Source organism: Gadus macrocephalus, chromosome 20 (genome assembly GCF_031168955.1).
Source record: "Gadus macrocephalus chromosome 20, ASM3116895v1".
NCBI lineage: Eukaryota > Metazoa > Chordata > Actinopteri > Gadiformes > Gadidae > Gadus > Gadus macrocephalus.
This window is the reverse complement of record NC_082401.1, coordinates 1,898,883-1,914,431: the sequence shown is the minus strand read 5'-3', so window position 1 is coordinate 1,914,431 and position 15,549 is coordinate 1,898,883. Positions and strand designations below refer to the sequence as shown.

The 15,549-nt window shown below is 42.7% G+C and overlaps 1 protein-coding gene, 1 long non-coding RNA gene and 1 pseudogene across 4 annotated transcripts in view; 2 read left to right on the top strand and 1 right to left on the bottom strand.

Annotated features, from left to right (window-relative positions):
• LOC132448969 (uncharacterized) overlaps positions 1–8,415 on the top strand; it is a 126,748-nt gene extending 118,333 nt beyond the window's left edge. Inside the window, exon 2 of the long non-coding RNA XR_009523470.1 lies at positions 8,319–8,415. This is a non-coding gene — a long non-coding RNA (uncharacterized LOC132448969). The remainder of the gene's footprint in view (positions 1–8,318) is intronic.
• The window catches only part of dnajc10 (DnaJ (Hsp40) homolog, subfamily C, member 10), a 70,050-nt gene extending 54,718 nt beyond the window's left edge, over positions 1–15,332 (bottom strand). Inside the window, exons 1-10 of one of the 3 annotated variants that reach the window (XM_060040507.1) lie at positions 15,089–15,332; positions 13,930–14,244; positions 13,687–13,849; positions 5,784–5,834; positions 2,744–2,826; positions 1,866–1,997; positions 1,411–1,504; positions 1,087–1,164; positions 476–519; positions 318–383 (exon numbers count right to left, since the gene is read on the bottom strand). In XM_060040507.1, the coding sequence (XP_059896490.1) occupies positions 318–383; positions 476–519; positions 1,087–1,164; positions 1,411–1,504; positions 1,866–1,997; positions 2,744–2,826; positions 5,784–5,834; positions 13,687–13,849; positions 13,930–14,139 (921 nt within the window). In that variant the 5' untranslated portion in view covers positions 14,140–14,244; positions 15,089–15,332. The remainder of the gene's footprint in view (positions 1–317; positions 384–475; positions 520–1,086; positions 1,165–1,410; positions 1,505–1,865; positions 1,998–2,743; positions 2,827–5,783; positions 5,835–13,686; positions 13,850–13,929; positions 14,245–15,088) is intronic. The other 2 variants (XM_060040506.1, XM_060040505.1) reach the window with 2 other exon arrangements.
• On the top strand, positions 5,253–5,371 carry LOC132449245 (5S ribosomal RNA; annotated as a pseudogene).
• Positions 15,333–15,549: the final 217 nt, after the last annotated feature.

The following is a 15,549-nucleotide window of genomic DNA, read 5'->3' as shown; positions in this document are numbered from 1 at the left end:
AAGAATACCAAAAAGTAGTCCCTCCTGGCTGGCTTCAAAATGCACGACGGTCGCTATGCAACACACTTTAGCGTCCCTCCGAGAGAACGGTTGTAACGGTTTCCACTTCAAGGCGCGGAGTGATACTTTCACAAAATGATTGGGCGTCATAGCAGTTATGTATACGCTCATTATATAACAGTTAGGAACCAATCAGATCGCTGGATTTAGGCCCCCCGTTGTATAAAAAAATATATATATGTATATATATATATATAGGGTTTTTGAGTGTCGATGGTTTGGATATCTTCCAGTATAATAATGATACTGAAGTTTACCTGGAAGCCTTCACACAGCGCGGCCTTGGAGCTGCAGTCCATCCAGCCCACCCTGACCAGACCCTCCTACAAACACACACACACAAACACACATTAAACAACGCTTTGAAGGCATCAGTGATCATCCATATGATAAACACAAACAGAACCAGTCTTACCATCATGCCGGCCAGTTTCTGCCTGGTTTGCGACTCAAGGCAATCTAAAAGAAAAGATACGATTATTCCACTCATGTTAGCAGACACTTTAATCCATGTATGATACATTGTGTCTCAGTATGTTATTATGAATCAGTAGTTATGTGCCTGGACCTTTCCAGATCTTGTTTTCACTGCTGCCGCGCTAGGATCTATCTCTCTTATCTATCTCTCGTATCTACTTCTAGCAGTTTCATTCTCATTTGTTAGCCGACGGATTTGTTTACACATATGTAGCTCATGTTAGCAGGCTATTTACCAGAACCTAATCAAGAATTTTAGCATTTTAAACAACACAGAATACTTTGATGAATAAATGCCTGAAGAATAAGAATACATTTTTGACGGCAATGTATACAGGTTTGAGCAAGTGCAGGAGAGAGTGTCAGAGTTTACAGGGCACTATTGATAAGCCGAGTACTTTGGGTTTCAGAATATGTTTGAATATTGAAGAGTGTGTGTGTGTCTGGTGTCAGAGTTCCAGAGTCTTGTGGGTAGAAGCGGTCCCTAAAAGTCAGTCAGTCAGTCAGTCAGTCAGTCAGTCAGTCAGTCAGTCAGTCAGTCAGTCTTACCTCCAGTTTCACTGCAGAAGGTGATCAGCCATCCGACCCCTGAGGAGAACGCCTGCTCAATCTCAGTAAACACGTTTCCTGGGAAACATTCAGAAGAAATGTTCAAAATAATGAATCGTTGATATATGAGGAATTTGTCTAACAACATACTGCCATCTTCCTTTTATCTTTCAAGACTTTAAACACAAATTGTATTTACAGTAAGAGTAAGATTACAAAGAATATATCCATGCTAAATAATATAATAAATACATTCAATGGACATATAGTGGTCACTCACTCAATTGAAAACATACAGGGCTTGTGTTAGCACCAGAGTCTTACCTTGCCAGAGTTCTGTCACTGTTGTTGTGATGAAATGCATAGAGAACTGAAGTAGACTGTCCTTAGAGCGGTCTCCAAAGTACTTCTCAGGTTTCTACAGAGGGTTAATGACAGCATTAAGCCTACTACGCCTTTATCCAGTTCACCAATACAATACCAATACAGCACCAATACTTCCCAAATCCATCACCAGTAAAGCACCAGTAAAGCACGAATACAGCACCAATAGTGCATCAATAAAGTACCAATACAAAACTAATAGTGCATCAATACAGCACCAAAACTAATATAGTGCATCAATACAGCACCAATACAGTAATAGTGCATAAATACAGCAACATTACAATACTTATAGTGCATCAATACAGCACCAGTACAACACTAATAGTTAGAGCCCCAAAACAGCACTAGGACAGCCTTCATATGGCCCCAATTAAGCAGCAGCACTGAGTTACCTGGCCTGCTCTGTAGACGTACAGACTGGGGTAGCTGTTGATGCCTTTACTCCTGCAGAGGTGGCCGTTGTCCCCGCAGTTCACTGCTCCAATCCGGATCACCCCGTCCATCTCTTTAGCCACCTCCCGCCACTGGAGACAGGTAGAGGGGAGCAGTCAGACAGACAGGTAGAGGGGGAGACAATCAGAGAGACAGGTAGAGGGGGAGACAATCAGAGACAGGTAGAGGGGGAGACAATCAGAGAGACAGGTAGAGGGGGAGACATTCAGAGAGACAGGTAGAGGGGGAGACATTCAGAGAGACGGGTAGAGGAGGAGACATTCAGAGAGACAGGTAGAGGGGGAGACATTCAGAGAGACAGGTAGAGGGGGAGACAATCAGAGACAGGTAGAGGGGGAGACAATCAGAGAGACAGGTAGAGGGGGAGACATTCAGAGAGACGGGTAGAGGGGGAGACATTCAGAGAGACGGGTAGAGGAGGAGACATTCAGAGAGACAGGTAGAGGGGGAGACATTCAGAGAGACAGGTAGAGGGGGAGACATTCAGAGAGACAGGTAGAGGGGGAGACATTCAGAGAGACAGGTAGAGGGGGAGACATTCAGAGAGACAGGTAGAGGGGGAGACATTCAGAGAGACAGGTAGAGGGAGAGACATTCAGAGAGACAGGTAGAGGGGGAGACATTCAGAGAGACAGGTGGGGAGGAGCAGTCAGACTGTTATGTAGTCTGGTCTAATCTAGTCTGGTCTGGTCCAGTGTAATGTACTATGGTCTAGTCTAGTGTAGTGTGTGATTAGTGTATTGTACTGTAGGAACCAGCTGGTCTAGTCTGTTCTAGTGTGGTCTAGTCTAGTGTGGTCTAGTCTAAATTACTGTACCGTAGGAGCCAGCTGGTGACAATGAGAGCAGCGAGGGAAGTAGAAGTTAATGAACCAGATTTCCCCAGAGTTCACCGCCGAATCTGAAACACACACGTAGATATTGAAATACATGTTATACATAGAAAAATATATTATGGATATATAATACATAGAAAAACCTATTATACATTATAAGACATAGTAGCGTACGTGTATATAAATACAATACATAGGGCCCTTTTGGATCTCCGGCGCTGTTGCTATCATACAGACGGATAAATGACTCTTGCACCAGACGCAAATCTAAAAATGGTTGGTCTGAAAACCAGTAGGTGTGTTTTGGGCGTAACATGCAATAAACCAATGAGTGCCATCCCCCAACCCCTTGAGCCATGAGCGCATTTGAACCTGACGAGTTGATATTTTGACAGCGCGTTTGCAGTCTCCGCTGAGACAGATGCATGACCACATGAATTTCAAACTTCAAATGGCTTAGTTTATGGCCAAATAATATGGCCTAATTCACACATGGAATAGCGTTTTATTCTACAACACTGAGTCATGTAAATTTCGGCAGAGAACTTAACACATATATGATATGCGGTCTTGTGGGTCTATTTAATGATTATGCAGCAATACTTTAATAAACATTGTTTCTTACCAGTATTGTATACATTATCATTATCGACTTGTGTTCATAATATGCATGTGTCCCCCCCGTTAATATACATTGCCATGGACTGTATTATGCGCTACGTGTTTAGTTTGCGTGTGTTTAAACAGATGGCTGCACAAACGCACGCCAAGCATCACCCGCATTCATTCATTCTTCATTCTCACTTGTACACGATGTCTGTGTCAAGAAAAGATGTGTTTGCTGTACAGTGTTTGCAGATGCATTGATTTAAAAGCTGTTCTTTCCCAAATGATATAACCAACGTTAGGGCTGCTCGATTATGGGAAAAATCATAATCACGATTATTTTGGTCAATATTGAAATCACGATTATTCAAACGATTATTTTTTAGTTTAAAAACATGTTGTATTATTCAGCATGTCTCTCCGAATTCTTTTTTTGTAACAGAACTTTGAAATTTCGCCTTAAGAAAATACACAAAATGGTCCAAAAGAAAATGTTCTGTCCTGTCCTGTTCTGCCCTTTCTATAGAAAAAATTAAAACTCGATTACGTTAATTTTGTGATCGTTTGACGCTAAAATCAAAATCGCGATCAAAATTCGATTAATCCCTAACCAACGTTATCATTAACCCTAAAACTAGATTATTTCCCCCCAAATTCTGTAAAAGTCATTCTGCAGCCTATACCAAAAAGTCTTGAAATTTTCAGGTATGGTTACCAATAACCCCCAGTACCCATAAACCCAAAGGTGGCGCTATTGTAAAAAATCATGAATTAGGCTTATTTCTCAGACCAGATTGACCTGGACTCAAAATTCTTTCATCGTATTAATCTCTAGAATCAGATGCATCATAATGGCCCTGCTCTTATGCCCTTATTTTTTTTTACTTTTCCCCACAATTTCATAGGAAGCCAAACATGATAAAAAAAATTCACAGGCTACAAAAAAATTCACCACATAAAATCTATACACAAGGCCTCACAAAATGTTAAACTGAATTTTTTTATTTAGTTCCATTTGAGAAATATTGGCCAATAAATTTGGATCAGTTAGTCAATTTTTCTTATGCCGCTTTTCCACTGCATGGTACCAGCTCGACACGACTCGACTCAGCTCGCATTTTTTGCGTTTCCACCGCGAAAACAAGGTATCTGGTACCTGAAGTGGCTGCTTTTTCTAGTCCCGCCTCGCTCTAGGTTCCAAGCGAGCTGAGCCGATGCTAAAAGGTGACGTCGGCAGACTGCCGGCCACTGAGTGTGACGAAGTCACGAGAACGACATGGCAACCTTGCTGGTAACAGCCATAGCAGCGCCGCATAGCAGCCAACATATTCCACTTCTTCAACTTCTTCAACATGCCAGCTAATAATACGAACACGAATACCATCGCATCGATGTCCTCCATTGTTGTTATGTGGGTTCTGTCATATTTCTATATCTTCCATATATATCTTCCATCAGTGTGTTCTTGACTTTCCATTTTGCTCGGACCCCGTTAATCACCGCTTGCGGTTATATTTATTGTTATTTTTATTATTTTAACGCATGGCATAGCCTACTACAGTGTTCATTCATGCAGCCCCTATTGGAAATAAAATGTTTCAACAATCCACATGCTATTTCTATGCAGTTTCACACATATGAACAATTTGACATCATAGTATTTCAATTAGGCTAATCGTTTGCATGTTTGTGCTGTGTATAGGCTACGTGTGTGTAAGCTTATGTTACAGTTCCGACCTGCCTAGGCACGTCAAAACAGCAAACCAAATACCCTATCCGCTAGTGCACCTAGACAAGGATTTTTTCGGTCAGTGGCACAATTGCAAAATAAATCTGTAAAAGAGCACCATGTATCATACACACTTTCATATAGAAAGAAATGATAGAATACAGCCTTACCACCATGGACACGCCCGATCTCGTCTGATCTCGGAAGCTAAGCGTGGTCGGGCCTGGTTAGAATTTGGATGGGAGACCGCCTGGAAATACCAGGTGCTGTAAGTGGTGTCGGGTGGTGGCCAATAGGCTCTTCCCTCTGGCCTTAACATCAATCTCGATGCCCCAGTGCAGTGACGGGGACACTGTGCTGTGGAAGGCGCCGTCCTTCGGAGGAGACGTAAAAAACCGAGGTCCTGACTCACTGAGGTCAAAATATCCCAGGGCCCAACCAGGCTCATTCAATCTGGCCCCCTAATCATCCTCCTGTATAATTGGCTGACTCATTAGTTCCCTCACTCTCCACCTCAAGCTGGTGTGTGGCGAGTTTTCTGGCGCGGAATGGCAGCCGTGCATCACCCAAGTGGGTGCTACACACTGGTGGTGGTTAGTGAGGTACCCTCTTCACTGTAAAGCGTCTTTGAGCGCCTAGAAAATCGCTATATAAATTCAATCCATTATTATTATAAATAATACATACCAAAGTCTCCTCTGTCCAGAGTGATGATCTCCAGATCCTCATCATAGATACCTAGACACAGACACAGACACACACTTTACCCAGTTACTTTATTACCTTAACCCCTTATTACTGTGATACTGCAATATTGCTGTATACATATTATGAATGAGATAGGGAAGATTGCTTTTCAGTTTTTGATCCTACAGTGTAACTGTAGACACACTGCTAACCTCACAAATCTCATACCTATTGCCTCCAAACCAAAAACAACCTTAAAGCCTATCAACAACACCATCAGGATGGGTCTACTTGATGTTAGGTCTCTTAACAAAAAATTTTTAGTTAATGATTTCATAACCACTTATAAACTGAATTTTATGTTTTTAACTGAAACATGGCTGGAACAAAATAACAGTGCAACCTCTCTGATAGAGACAGCTCCTCCCAACTATAACTTTTTTGATGCATGTAGATCTGGAAAAAGAGGTGATGGGGTTGCTGCTATATTTAAAAATGTATTTCAGGGGAAATAGATGTTATTTGGTTAATTTCCATCATTCAAATTCCTTTATGCTGTATTGAAATGCTCCCCCAGAGTTCTCCTATTAATTATTTACAGGCCACATACACATACAATTCACAGAATTATTGTGGAGCATCTCCACAGACTTTGACTGTCAAGTTATAACTGGTGACTTCAATTTTCATACTGATGATTTGAATGTGTGCAAAAAAAACTTACCATTTTGAACACATTTGAACTGTCTCAACATGTGAAAGAGGCTACTCATTGTAAGGGGCAGACTCTAGACCTGGTTATCACAAAGGGCCTCAATGTTTCTGATCTCTTTGTGACTGATCCTTCCTTGTCTGACGACTTGTGTTTTCTTTAACTTTTATTCCCGACATACAAACAAAATCAAATACTGTCAAAAAACGGTATATCAATGAAGATTCTAATGAACTTTTTAAAAAGGCCATCTCCTTGCTACCACCTCTCAACCCATGTTCTGCTGATGATCTTGTAGAAAACTTTAATTTGAAAATTTTGAAAGTCATAGATGTCATTGCACCTTATAATGTTAAAACGATTTCTGGAAAGCAAAAGGCACCCTGGAGAAAAGCTGCTTCTGTAACAGCACAGAAAATAGAAAGCAGGAATGTTGAACGCATCTGGCGTAAAGCAAAACTTCATATTCACCATGATATCTATAAAGAGAGCCCCCGTGCCTACAATTTAGACTTAAAGTGCTAGAGAAACATTTTTCTCCAATATCATTAAAACCAATAATAATAATGCAAAAACCCAATTTGCAACTGTTGACAGACTGACCAACCCCCCCCAACACAAATCCCACCTGATCTCCATTCCACGCAGAAATGCAATGAGTTTGCAGCTTTTTATACTGATAAAATTGAAGGCATCAGACGCGCCATCAATATCTCCACTTCAAACAAAAATGTTGGACTACCACCCTGTTCAGGCAAAAGTAACCTGGCAAGGATGTCATGCTTTAATGTCGACCCCTGCACAGCACTGAGACCGCCCTTAATAAAGTTGTAAACGACATCCGTCTTAACACAGACTCTGGCAAAACCTCAATACTAATGCTACTACACCTCAGTGCTGCATTCGACACTGTAGACCATACAATACTTTTGGACAGGTTTTCAGGCACAGTCTTAAATTGGTTCAGGTCCTACCCACAAAATAGGAACTACTTTGTTTCCATTGGCGACTTTGTATCAGAATCAACCAACGTGACCCACAAGAAGTCCCACAAGGTTCGATATTAGGACCCTCTGTATTCAACATCTACATGCTCCCACTAGGGCAAATCATGCAAAATAACAATATTGACCATCATTGCTATGCTGATGACACGCAAATCTATGTATCGCTATCACCAAATGACTATTGGCCCATAGATCTGCTGTGCCAGTGCATTGAGCAAGTGAAAGACTGGATGTGGCAAAATTTCCTTCAACTAAATGAGCACAAAACAGAGATAATTGTATTTGGTGCTAAAATGGCAAGGCTTAAAGTAACCCAACACCTTCACTCTCTGTCCCTGAAAACCTCAATCAAAGCAAGAAATCTAGGGGTTATCATGGATTCAGATTTACATTTCGACAGCCACATCAAATCAGTTAAAAAATCTGCATATTATCACCTTATAAATGTAGCAAGACTTGGAGGGCTCATGTCCACCGAAGACCTACAAAAACTTGTACATGCCTTTATCACTAGTAAGCTTGATTACTGCAATGGTCACCTTACAGTTCTCCCAAAACAAACTAAGGAAGCTTCAGCTTGTTCAGAATGCTGCTGCTAGAGTTCTAACAAAGACCAAAACATTTTGTTAGAACTCTAGCAAAGTTTGAAGCCAAGCGCTGTTTGAAGCGCTTGGCTTCAAACAGCTCGTCCAGCACCCAACCCACATCGGTGGAAACACGCTGGATCTCGTTCTGACCCGCGGTGTAGACATTTCACAGCTAGTGGTCTCTTCCTACACCTCAGCTTTATCAGACCACTTTTTGCTCACTTTCCAGGTGGTGGTATCCTGCCCCTGCGACGATCAGCAAGCTACTTTCAGCTGTCGCCGCATCACACCTGCAACCATTACAGCTATGGCAGATAAGTTATCTGGTTCACTTCAGTGATTCCCATACATAGACCATTGTGTGGCGCGGCGCCACAGAATCAACATCGAGCGCCACGAATTGATTCTGTCTTTTTTTTATTTTATTTTTTTATTGTAAAAAAATAAATAAAAATGGAAATCAAAAAATCGTTCCGTCCATTCATCTCTGCATAGCACTCGTTCTCCCTGTCATTCACACACACACACACACACGGAGCGAGAGCGACGATGCTAACACATGAACCCACCGATGTCACCCGTCGCTTAGCAACCGGACACGCTGGGGTTGATAAGTTACCGGACTACTGTAACTACTACGGAGTGATAATATCAAAGACGTGAATCAGGCAATAAATCCAATTTCCTTGACAGCGGTAATGTTCGGTGTGCATTAAAGTACAGACGGAGTGGACCGATTGCGAACTACTGCAGCTGCTCCAAGTTAAACCCCCAACTAATCGGAAGTATTTATAGCGGACTACACCACCTATTCTATTCCGCATAGAATTGTATTCCGAACCGATTGAGGCGTATATATATGATACTTTTCTATTCCGATTGAGCTGTTCTTCCACATCTATGTGAATCAGATGTGTCCGCATGTAAACGCGGAGTTACATGCACACTCACTGACGGCCGCGTCGCCGTGCTGCGCCTGCGCCGCTGTGCTACGCCTGCGCTTCCACCCCCCCCCCCCCCCCCCCGCGCACCACACATTGGTCCTTGGTCTGTGGGAAACACTGATGACCTCAACATTGCCTTGTCTGTTGCCATTGATTCAGTTGCTCTGAACGCAACTAAAAAACGAACATTGAAAAAACCAACCCCCTGGTTTAATGCAGAAACGCGCATTTTGAAGCGAAACTGCAGGATCCTTGAACGCAAATGGCGCTCAACTAAACTTGAGGTCTTTCATCTTGCATGGCATAACAGTCTGCTCACCTATAAGGGTGCGCTGACTATTGCCAGGAACGCCTACTTTTCTAGTATCATCAATTTGAATAGAAACAATCCTAAGTTTCTTTTTGACACGGTGAGGAGTCTCACTCAGAAACAGACTCAGACCGTAGGCTCATCGATCGTGGCAGGTGAATTCATGGATTTCTTTGAGAATAAGATTCAATCAATTAGAGAGGAAATTGATGCTTGCCGTGCGGCTAATCCTACACATCCTGTGGGGCAGGATGGGGTCCTGCCAAGTAGGATGGTGAACTCTGACGCAACTCTCTTGGAGTTCAAGGCAATTCCTTTGGTGGAACTTGAAAGGGTGATAAAGGCATCAAAGCCAACAACTTGTATGTTGGATCCTCTCCCTTCCAGGGTTCTTAAGGAACTTTTTCCAACGGTGGGGCCTGCAATCCTCTCGCTTATGAATCTTTCGTTTTCAACAGGAATTGTTCCCTCCAATTTCAAGGCTGCGGTGTTAAAACCGCTACTCAAAAAGCCTGGCCTAGATCCTGAATTAGTCAGGAACTATCGGCCTATATCGAATCTGCCCTTCCTGTCCAAGGTACAGGAAAGGATTGTAGCAAAGCAAATCGTTGATTATCTGACGAGGAACAATCTCTTCTAACCTTTCCAGTCGGGGTTCAGGAATTTCCACTCAACTGAAACTGCTATTACAAGAGTTGTAAATGACATCCTTTTACCTTTGGATAAAAATACAAGCACAATGCTTGTGCTGTTGGATCTGAGCGCTGTGTTTGATACAATCGACCACAGCACTCTTCTTCACCGTCTTGAACACTATGTTGGTTTCGGGGGTACGGCTCTTGGTTGGCTTGAATCGTACCTCACAGATAGAACCCAATTTGTGCTTCATGAGGGTGCAGAATCAAAGCACTGTAAATTACGCTTTGGCGTACCACAAGGATCGGTTCTTGGTCCATTACTTTTTGCAATTTATATGCTTCCCCTGGGCGACGTTATCCGCAGCTTCGGAATTAGTTTCCATTGCTATGCGGATGACACCCAGCTCTACATTCCTGTAGATTCCGGGGACTCGGCCCAGATTCAAAGGGTTGAGTCCTGTTTGGCAGCTGTGAAGGGCTGGATGTCACAAAACTTCCTACAGCTTAATACTGGGAAGAGAGCTGATAATTATCGGCTCAAAGCGGGACCGGGAAGAGTTTGAGGATGTCTCTCTGTGGTTGGATGGCTTCGCCATCCCACAAATCTTGGTGTCCTGTTTGACCCTCAATTATGCTTTGACCAAAATATAAGAAGTATAACTAGAATTGCCTTTTTCCATCTGAGAAACATTGCAAGAATCAGACCAATGTTATCTGCAGTGGATGCAGAGACACTGATTCATGCATTTGTTTCGTCAAGACTGGACTATTGCAATGCACTGTTCTCAGGATTACCGAAATCTACCACAAAAAGTCTACAGCTGGTACACAATGCGGCAGCTAGACTGCTGACCAGAACAAGAAAGTTTGATCATATTACACCTATTCTCGCCTCTCTACACTGGCTACCAATAACTTTCAGATCAGACTTTAAGGTGCTATTGCTAACCTATAAAGCCTTGCATGGATTATCTCCATCCTACCTGAAGGACCTGATTATTCCTTATAGTCCTTCTCGGTCCCTCCGGTCTTCGGGAGCGGGCCTTCTTTCATTGCCGAAGGTTAAAAAGAAATCGGCTGGACAGAGCGTTTGCCTATCGAGCCCCCTTCCTATGGAATAGGCTGCCATCAGTGATCAGGGAAGCTGACTCTGTGGAGCAATTCAAAGGAAAGCTCAAAACGCACCTCTATAATCTTGCATTTGGAGTGTGAAAACGACAGATGCGAAGTGAAGACCACTCTCTTTGCTAGTGCTTTTCTTATTACATTATACATTTCCACTATGTACTTTTCCGTTCTAATTCACTATTCTGTCTGTTCTAGCGTGTTGCGGGTACTGGACTGGATGCCTGGACTCTCCTCATGGATAACCGGCCAGAACCCCATCACCATTTTAATATGATGTGCATGTATTTACCTGTATGTCAATTGTGGCACCCATTGCACTCCTGACCATCCCTGGAAGAAGGGATCCCCTACACTGCGTTTCTTCTCATGATTTCTTCCTTGCTGATTCAAGGGAGTTTTTTCTTGCCCGTGTGGGGGCATGGGTAAAGGGGGGTGTCACAAATATTTGGCCTGTTAAGCCCTTTGAGACTGTAATGGTGATTAAGGGCTATACAAATAAAATTGAACATATTACACCAATTCTTAAATCGTTACATTGGCTTCTTGTAGGCCAGGGAATTGATTTTAAAATCATGTTGCTAACCTATAAATCCCTACATGGTTTAGGCCCAAAATATTTAACTGATATGCTTCCACTACATAAGCCTTCTAGACCACTAAGATCTTCTGAGAGAGACCAATCTGTTAATTATCCCCCGAGTAAACACGAAACATGGGAAGGCAGGATTTAGTTACTATGCAACAAATAGCTGGAATAAACTCCCTGAGGATTTAAGACTTGCCCCAACTCTGAGCACCTTTAAAACAAGGCTGAAGACTTTTATGTTTGTTTTAGCTTTCTGCAAAATCTTAAATACATTGCACTTTCTAAAAAGCTTTTTTAACTTTGCCTTATTTTATCACTAAAATGCCTTTTTAACTTTCACCAGAAAGATACATGATCTGATACCAGAGACAAAGGATAAGGGTTTGAGACCCAAGTTCTGTCTGGGTTAGAGTCCTAGAATCTGGGTTGGAGTCCCAGAGAAAGGACCAAGTTCCTTTAGGTCGGGTTGGAGTCCCAGAGAAAGGACCAAGTTCCTTTAGGTCGGGTTGGAGTCCCAGAGAAAGGACCAAGTTCCTTTAGGTCGGGTTGGAGACCCAGAGAAAGGCCCGAGTTCTGTCTCGGTTGGAGTCCCAATGTCTGTCTGGGTTGGAGTCCCAGAATAAGGCCTTTGGTTGCTGGTTAGAGTCCCGACGTGTGTCTGGGTTAGAGTCCTAGAATCTGGGTCAGAGTCCTATGCCGCGTTTCCACTGCAGGGTGCGGAACGGACTCCTCCGTTGGGGTACTGAAAACGAGACCAGACGCCTGAAAGGGTCCCGGGAAATTCTAGCTACACACCCCCTCCGTTGATTGGTCGACAGAATCATCACTTCCGGGTGACGCGCGGATAAAAACAAACAGTAGCCTCGAGGTATTATTCTTTACAATTAACATGTCGCGTAAAACGCTTGCTTTGGCGAACAAGGAGGTGGAGACGTTCGTCTGCATTCTTGGGGAGGAAGACATTGTTTACGATGTTTACGTAGCTGCCGCGGCGATCGACATCCGGCCTACCACAAAGGGTACTGTCGGCAGTGGAAACGCGACCTCGAAACTGAGATGGGCTATACCGCCCCCTCCCTACCGCACCTTTGCGATCCGATCCGTTCCGCACCCTGCAGTGGAAACGCGGCACTAGAATAGAGTACTATAATCCGGGTTGGAGTCCCAGAGAAAGGACCAAGTTCCTTTAGGTTGGGTTGGAGTCCCAACGTGGGTACCAGAGAGACTGTTGATCTGGTCTTAAATACATTGCACGTACTATTTTACTAATTTCTTTGCATATGTTTTCTTTTACTCATCTATTATTTTATTTTATCGTCTATAAGTGAAGCACTTTGAGTCTGCCTTGTGTATGAAAAGTGCTATATAAATAAAGATGCCTCGCCTATCCTTGCCTTAAACATGACTATAAATCATTATAACAACGTTTATGGGTCAAAAAGTCGAAAAAGCATGATAGGTGCTCTTTAATGTTATGTACTTAATAGACTATCTATAATCCTTTAGGGAACAGCACAGGTCTTCCAGAGAGCCCTAATCAATGCAAAGGTTCTTCTGAAAGAAAAGAAACATGCCATACAGACAAATAGAACCAATCACAGCTGGAGTAGGAGCCAATCCTTCATATGATAACCACACGATGTATCAAAGTAACCTACAGCAGTAATAATAGTACGATAAACTGTAAGCTGCTGAAGTCATAACATTATAATATAAACCATTTTACAATTATAACACACCCTATTGATAAGATAAGAATTGCACCCATCAAAGTTATAACGATGGTTACCTACCGAGTCATGTTGCTAGTAACATGTACGTCACCCACATAAGTTAACCAACATGAAGAGTTACCTACAGTCATGTTGATAGTATCATGTACATTACCTACAGACGTTAACTAATATGAAGATTTCCCTACTGAGACATGTTGATAGTAACATGTACGTTACATGCAGAAGTTAACTAACATGATATGAAGAGTAACCTACCGAAGTCATAGCGATAGTAATTCCAGCTCTCGTAACGTCCTCCTTGCTGCTCGTCCAAACCCTTCTCTCCATATTTATCGTACTTCTTCCTCAGATCTTCATCCTTCAGGACTTCATAAGCGCGGTTGATCTTCAGGAAGGCGTCATGAGCAGACTTATCGTTCTGCAGGACAACACAGATGTTGAGTAGAGGACGAGAGACAAGACAAATATTCTGTGGAAGAGATTTCAAAAGAAACTCACAGGTTTCTTATCTGGATGCATGGTGAGAGCCAGCTTCTTGAAGGCTTGTCTGATTTCCCTGACCGTGGCCTCTCTCCCAACACCCAGCAAGTTATAGTAGTCCTGAGCCTCAGCCCACACCGAGGCCAGCAGCCAGCCTACTAAGAGCAGCTTCATCTGGGGTAGGGACCGATGGCCCGACGGGGCCCTGGGTTCAAGGCCACAGAACATCTTTAAGGAGGGTTCCAACCACTGCTCGACCAGGGACCACAGGAAGGCTAAAGCATGAGCTACTGGTTCAGCTCGTGAGGGCACCACTCCAGGGGACGTTGATGTCTGAAGACATTGAGGGGAAAAAAACATGAGCTATCTCGTGCACTATTCATACAGCCGACTCCCAATTCTTCAGTAAAACAATGACTATGATGTTGGAACATGGAAATTCAATCCTAAATAACATGTTTATACCTGGAGATTACACATGAATAACATGTTGAAACAAGGAGATTCAATCACTAATAACGTTTGACCCTGAATATGACATAATTTAAACTTGTAACCCTTGATATGACATAATTTATAAACTTTTCCACCCAGGAGATGACATCCTTATACAAACATGGAGAAAAATATTTAACCCGGGAGAGGCCCCGTTATGAATGTGTGACATAACCCTCATAATGTTAAGTTAGGCCAACCTTAAGGTTTAGCAGGGTATATAACACTTTCAGGGTATACTTCTCTTAGGTTTAGCAGGGTATAGAACACATTGAGGGTATATTGCTGAGGTAGACCCGCCTTAACATTAAGTTCTCCTCAAGTCGATCCGACTGCTGACGTTGCACTGAGCAAACAAAGTAAAGAGACAAATAATACAAGTAATAAGTGGGACGATAAGAAGACAGATATACATAATATAATAAGTAGACATATACTGTAAGTAATATATTGTGAACGGCAGACACGCTATACAACTGGAAGAATAAGTCCACTAATCTGTCCATCTTCCAAACCTCATCACAAATTAAGCATGCAAGTCTTTCTAAAGTTGACCCACACCCACTCAGCATTCCTGCACTGTACAAAACCAGAGTTAACATTAACATCATGATTATTCAATCATTTCAGGGCACATTAAATGACCAGGTGAAGTATTGAGCAGGAGCCGGTCGGTTCTTACCCTGCAGCGACTGATGCACTTTACAATCGATGTAGAGAACCAACTCGATATACACCCCAAAAGGCAGCAGATACAGCGGTGGAGTGTAACCCTATCCGGACTAATAAACTGTAATCTCTATCAAAGCATCTAGGGACCAAACTATGGAGCGGAATCCGGTTCAGTGTCCGGGATCTTCATCCTTATGACGAGGGTGCGTTCAAATAGAGTGGCGAAGTCACGCCCCTTCCGGTAGAGCTCATGGGACCTATGAGATCGAAAAATATGAATGGGTGTCAATAGAGAGAAAATAATTATTTTCTGGTCCCAGTCTTTATATGCCCTGGATTACACATATGTTGTTTGTGGATTTAAATGATAATTTTTCATGCAAAGAAAACTAAAAATGTTCGTGAAGAAGTTTGATAATTTTAGGTTTTATGTGAGGCCGCTTTGTGAACTACAGCTCTTCGCTGCTCTCG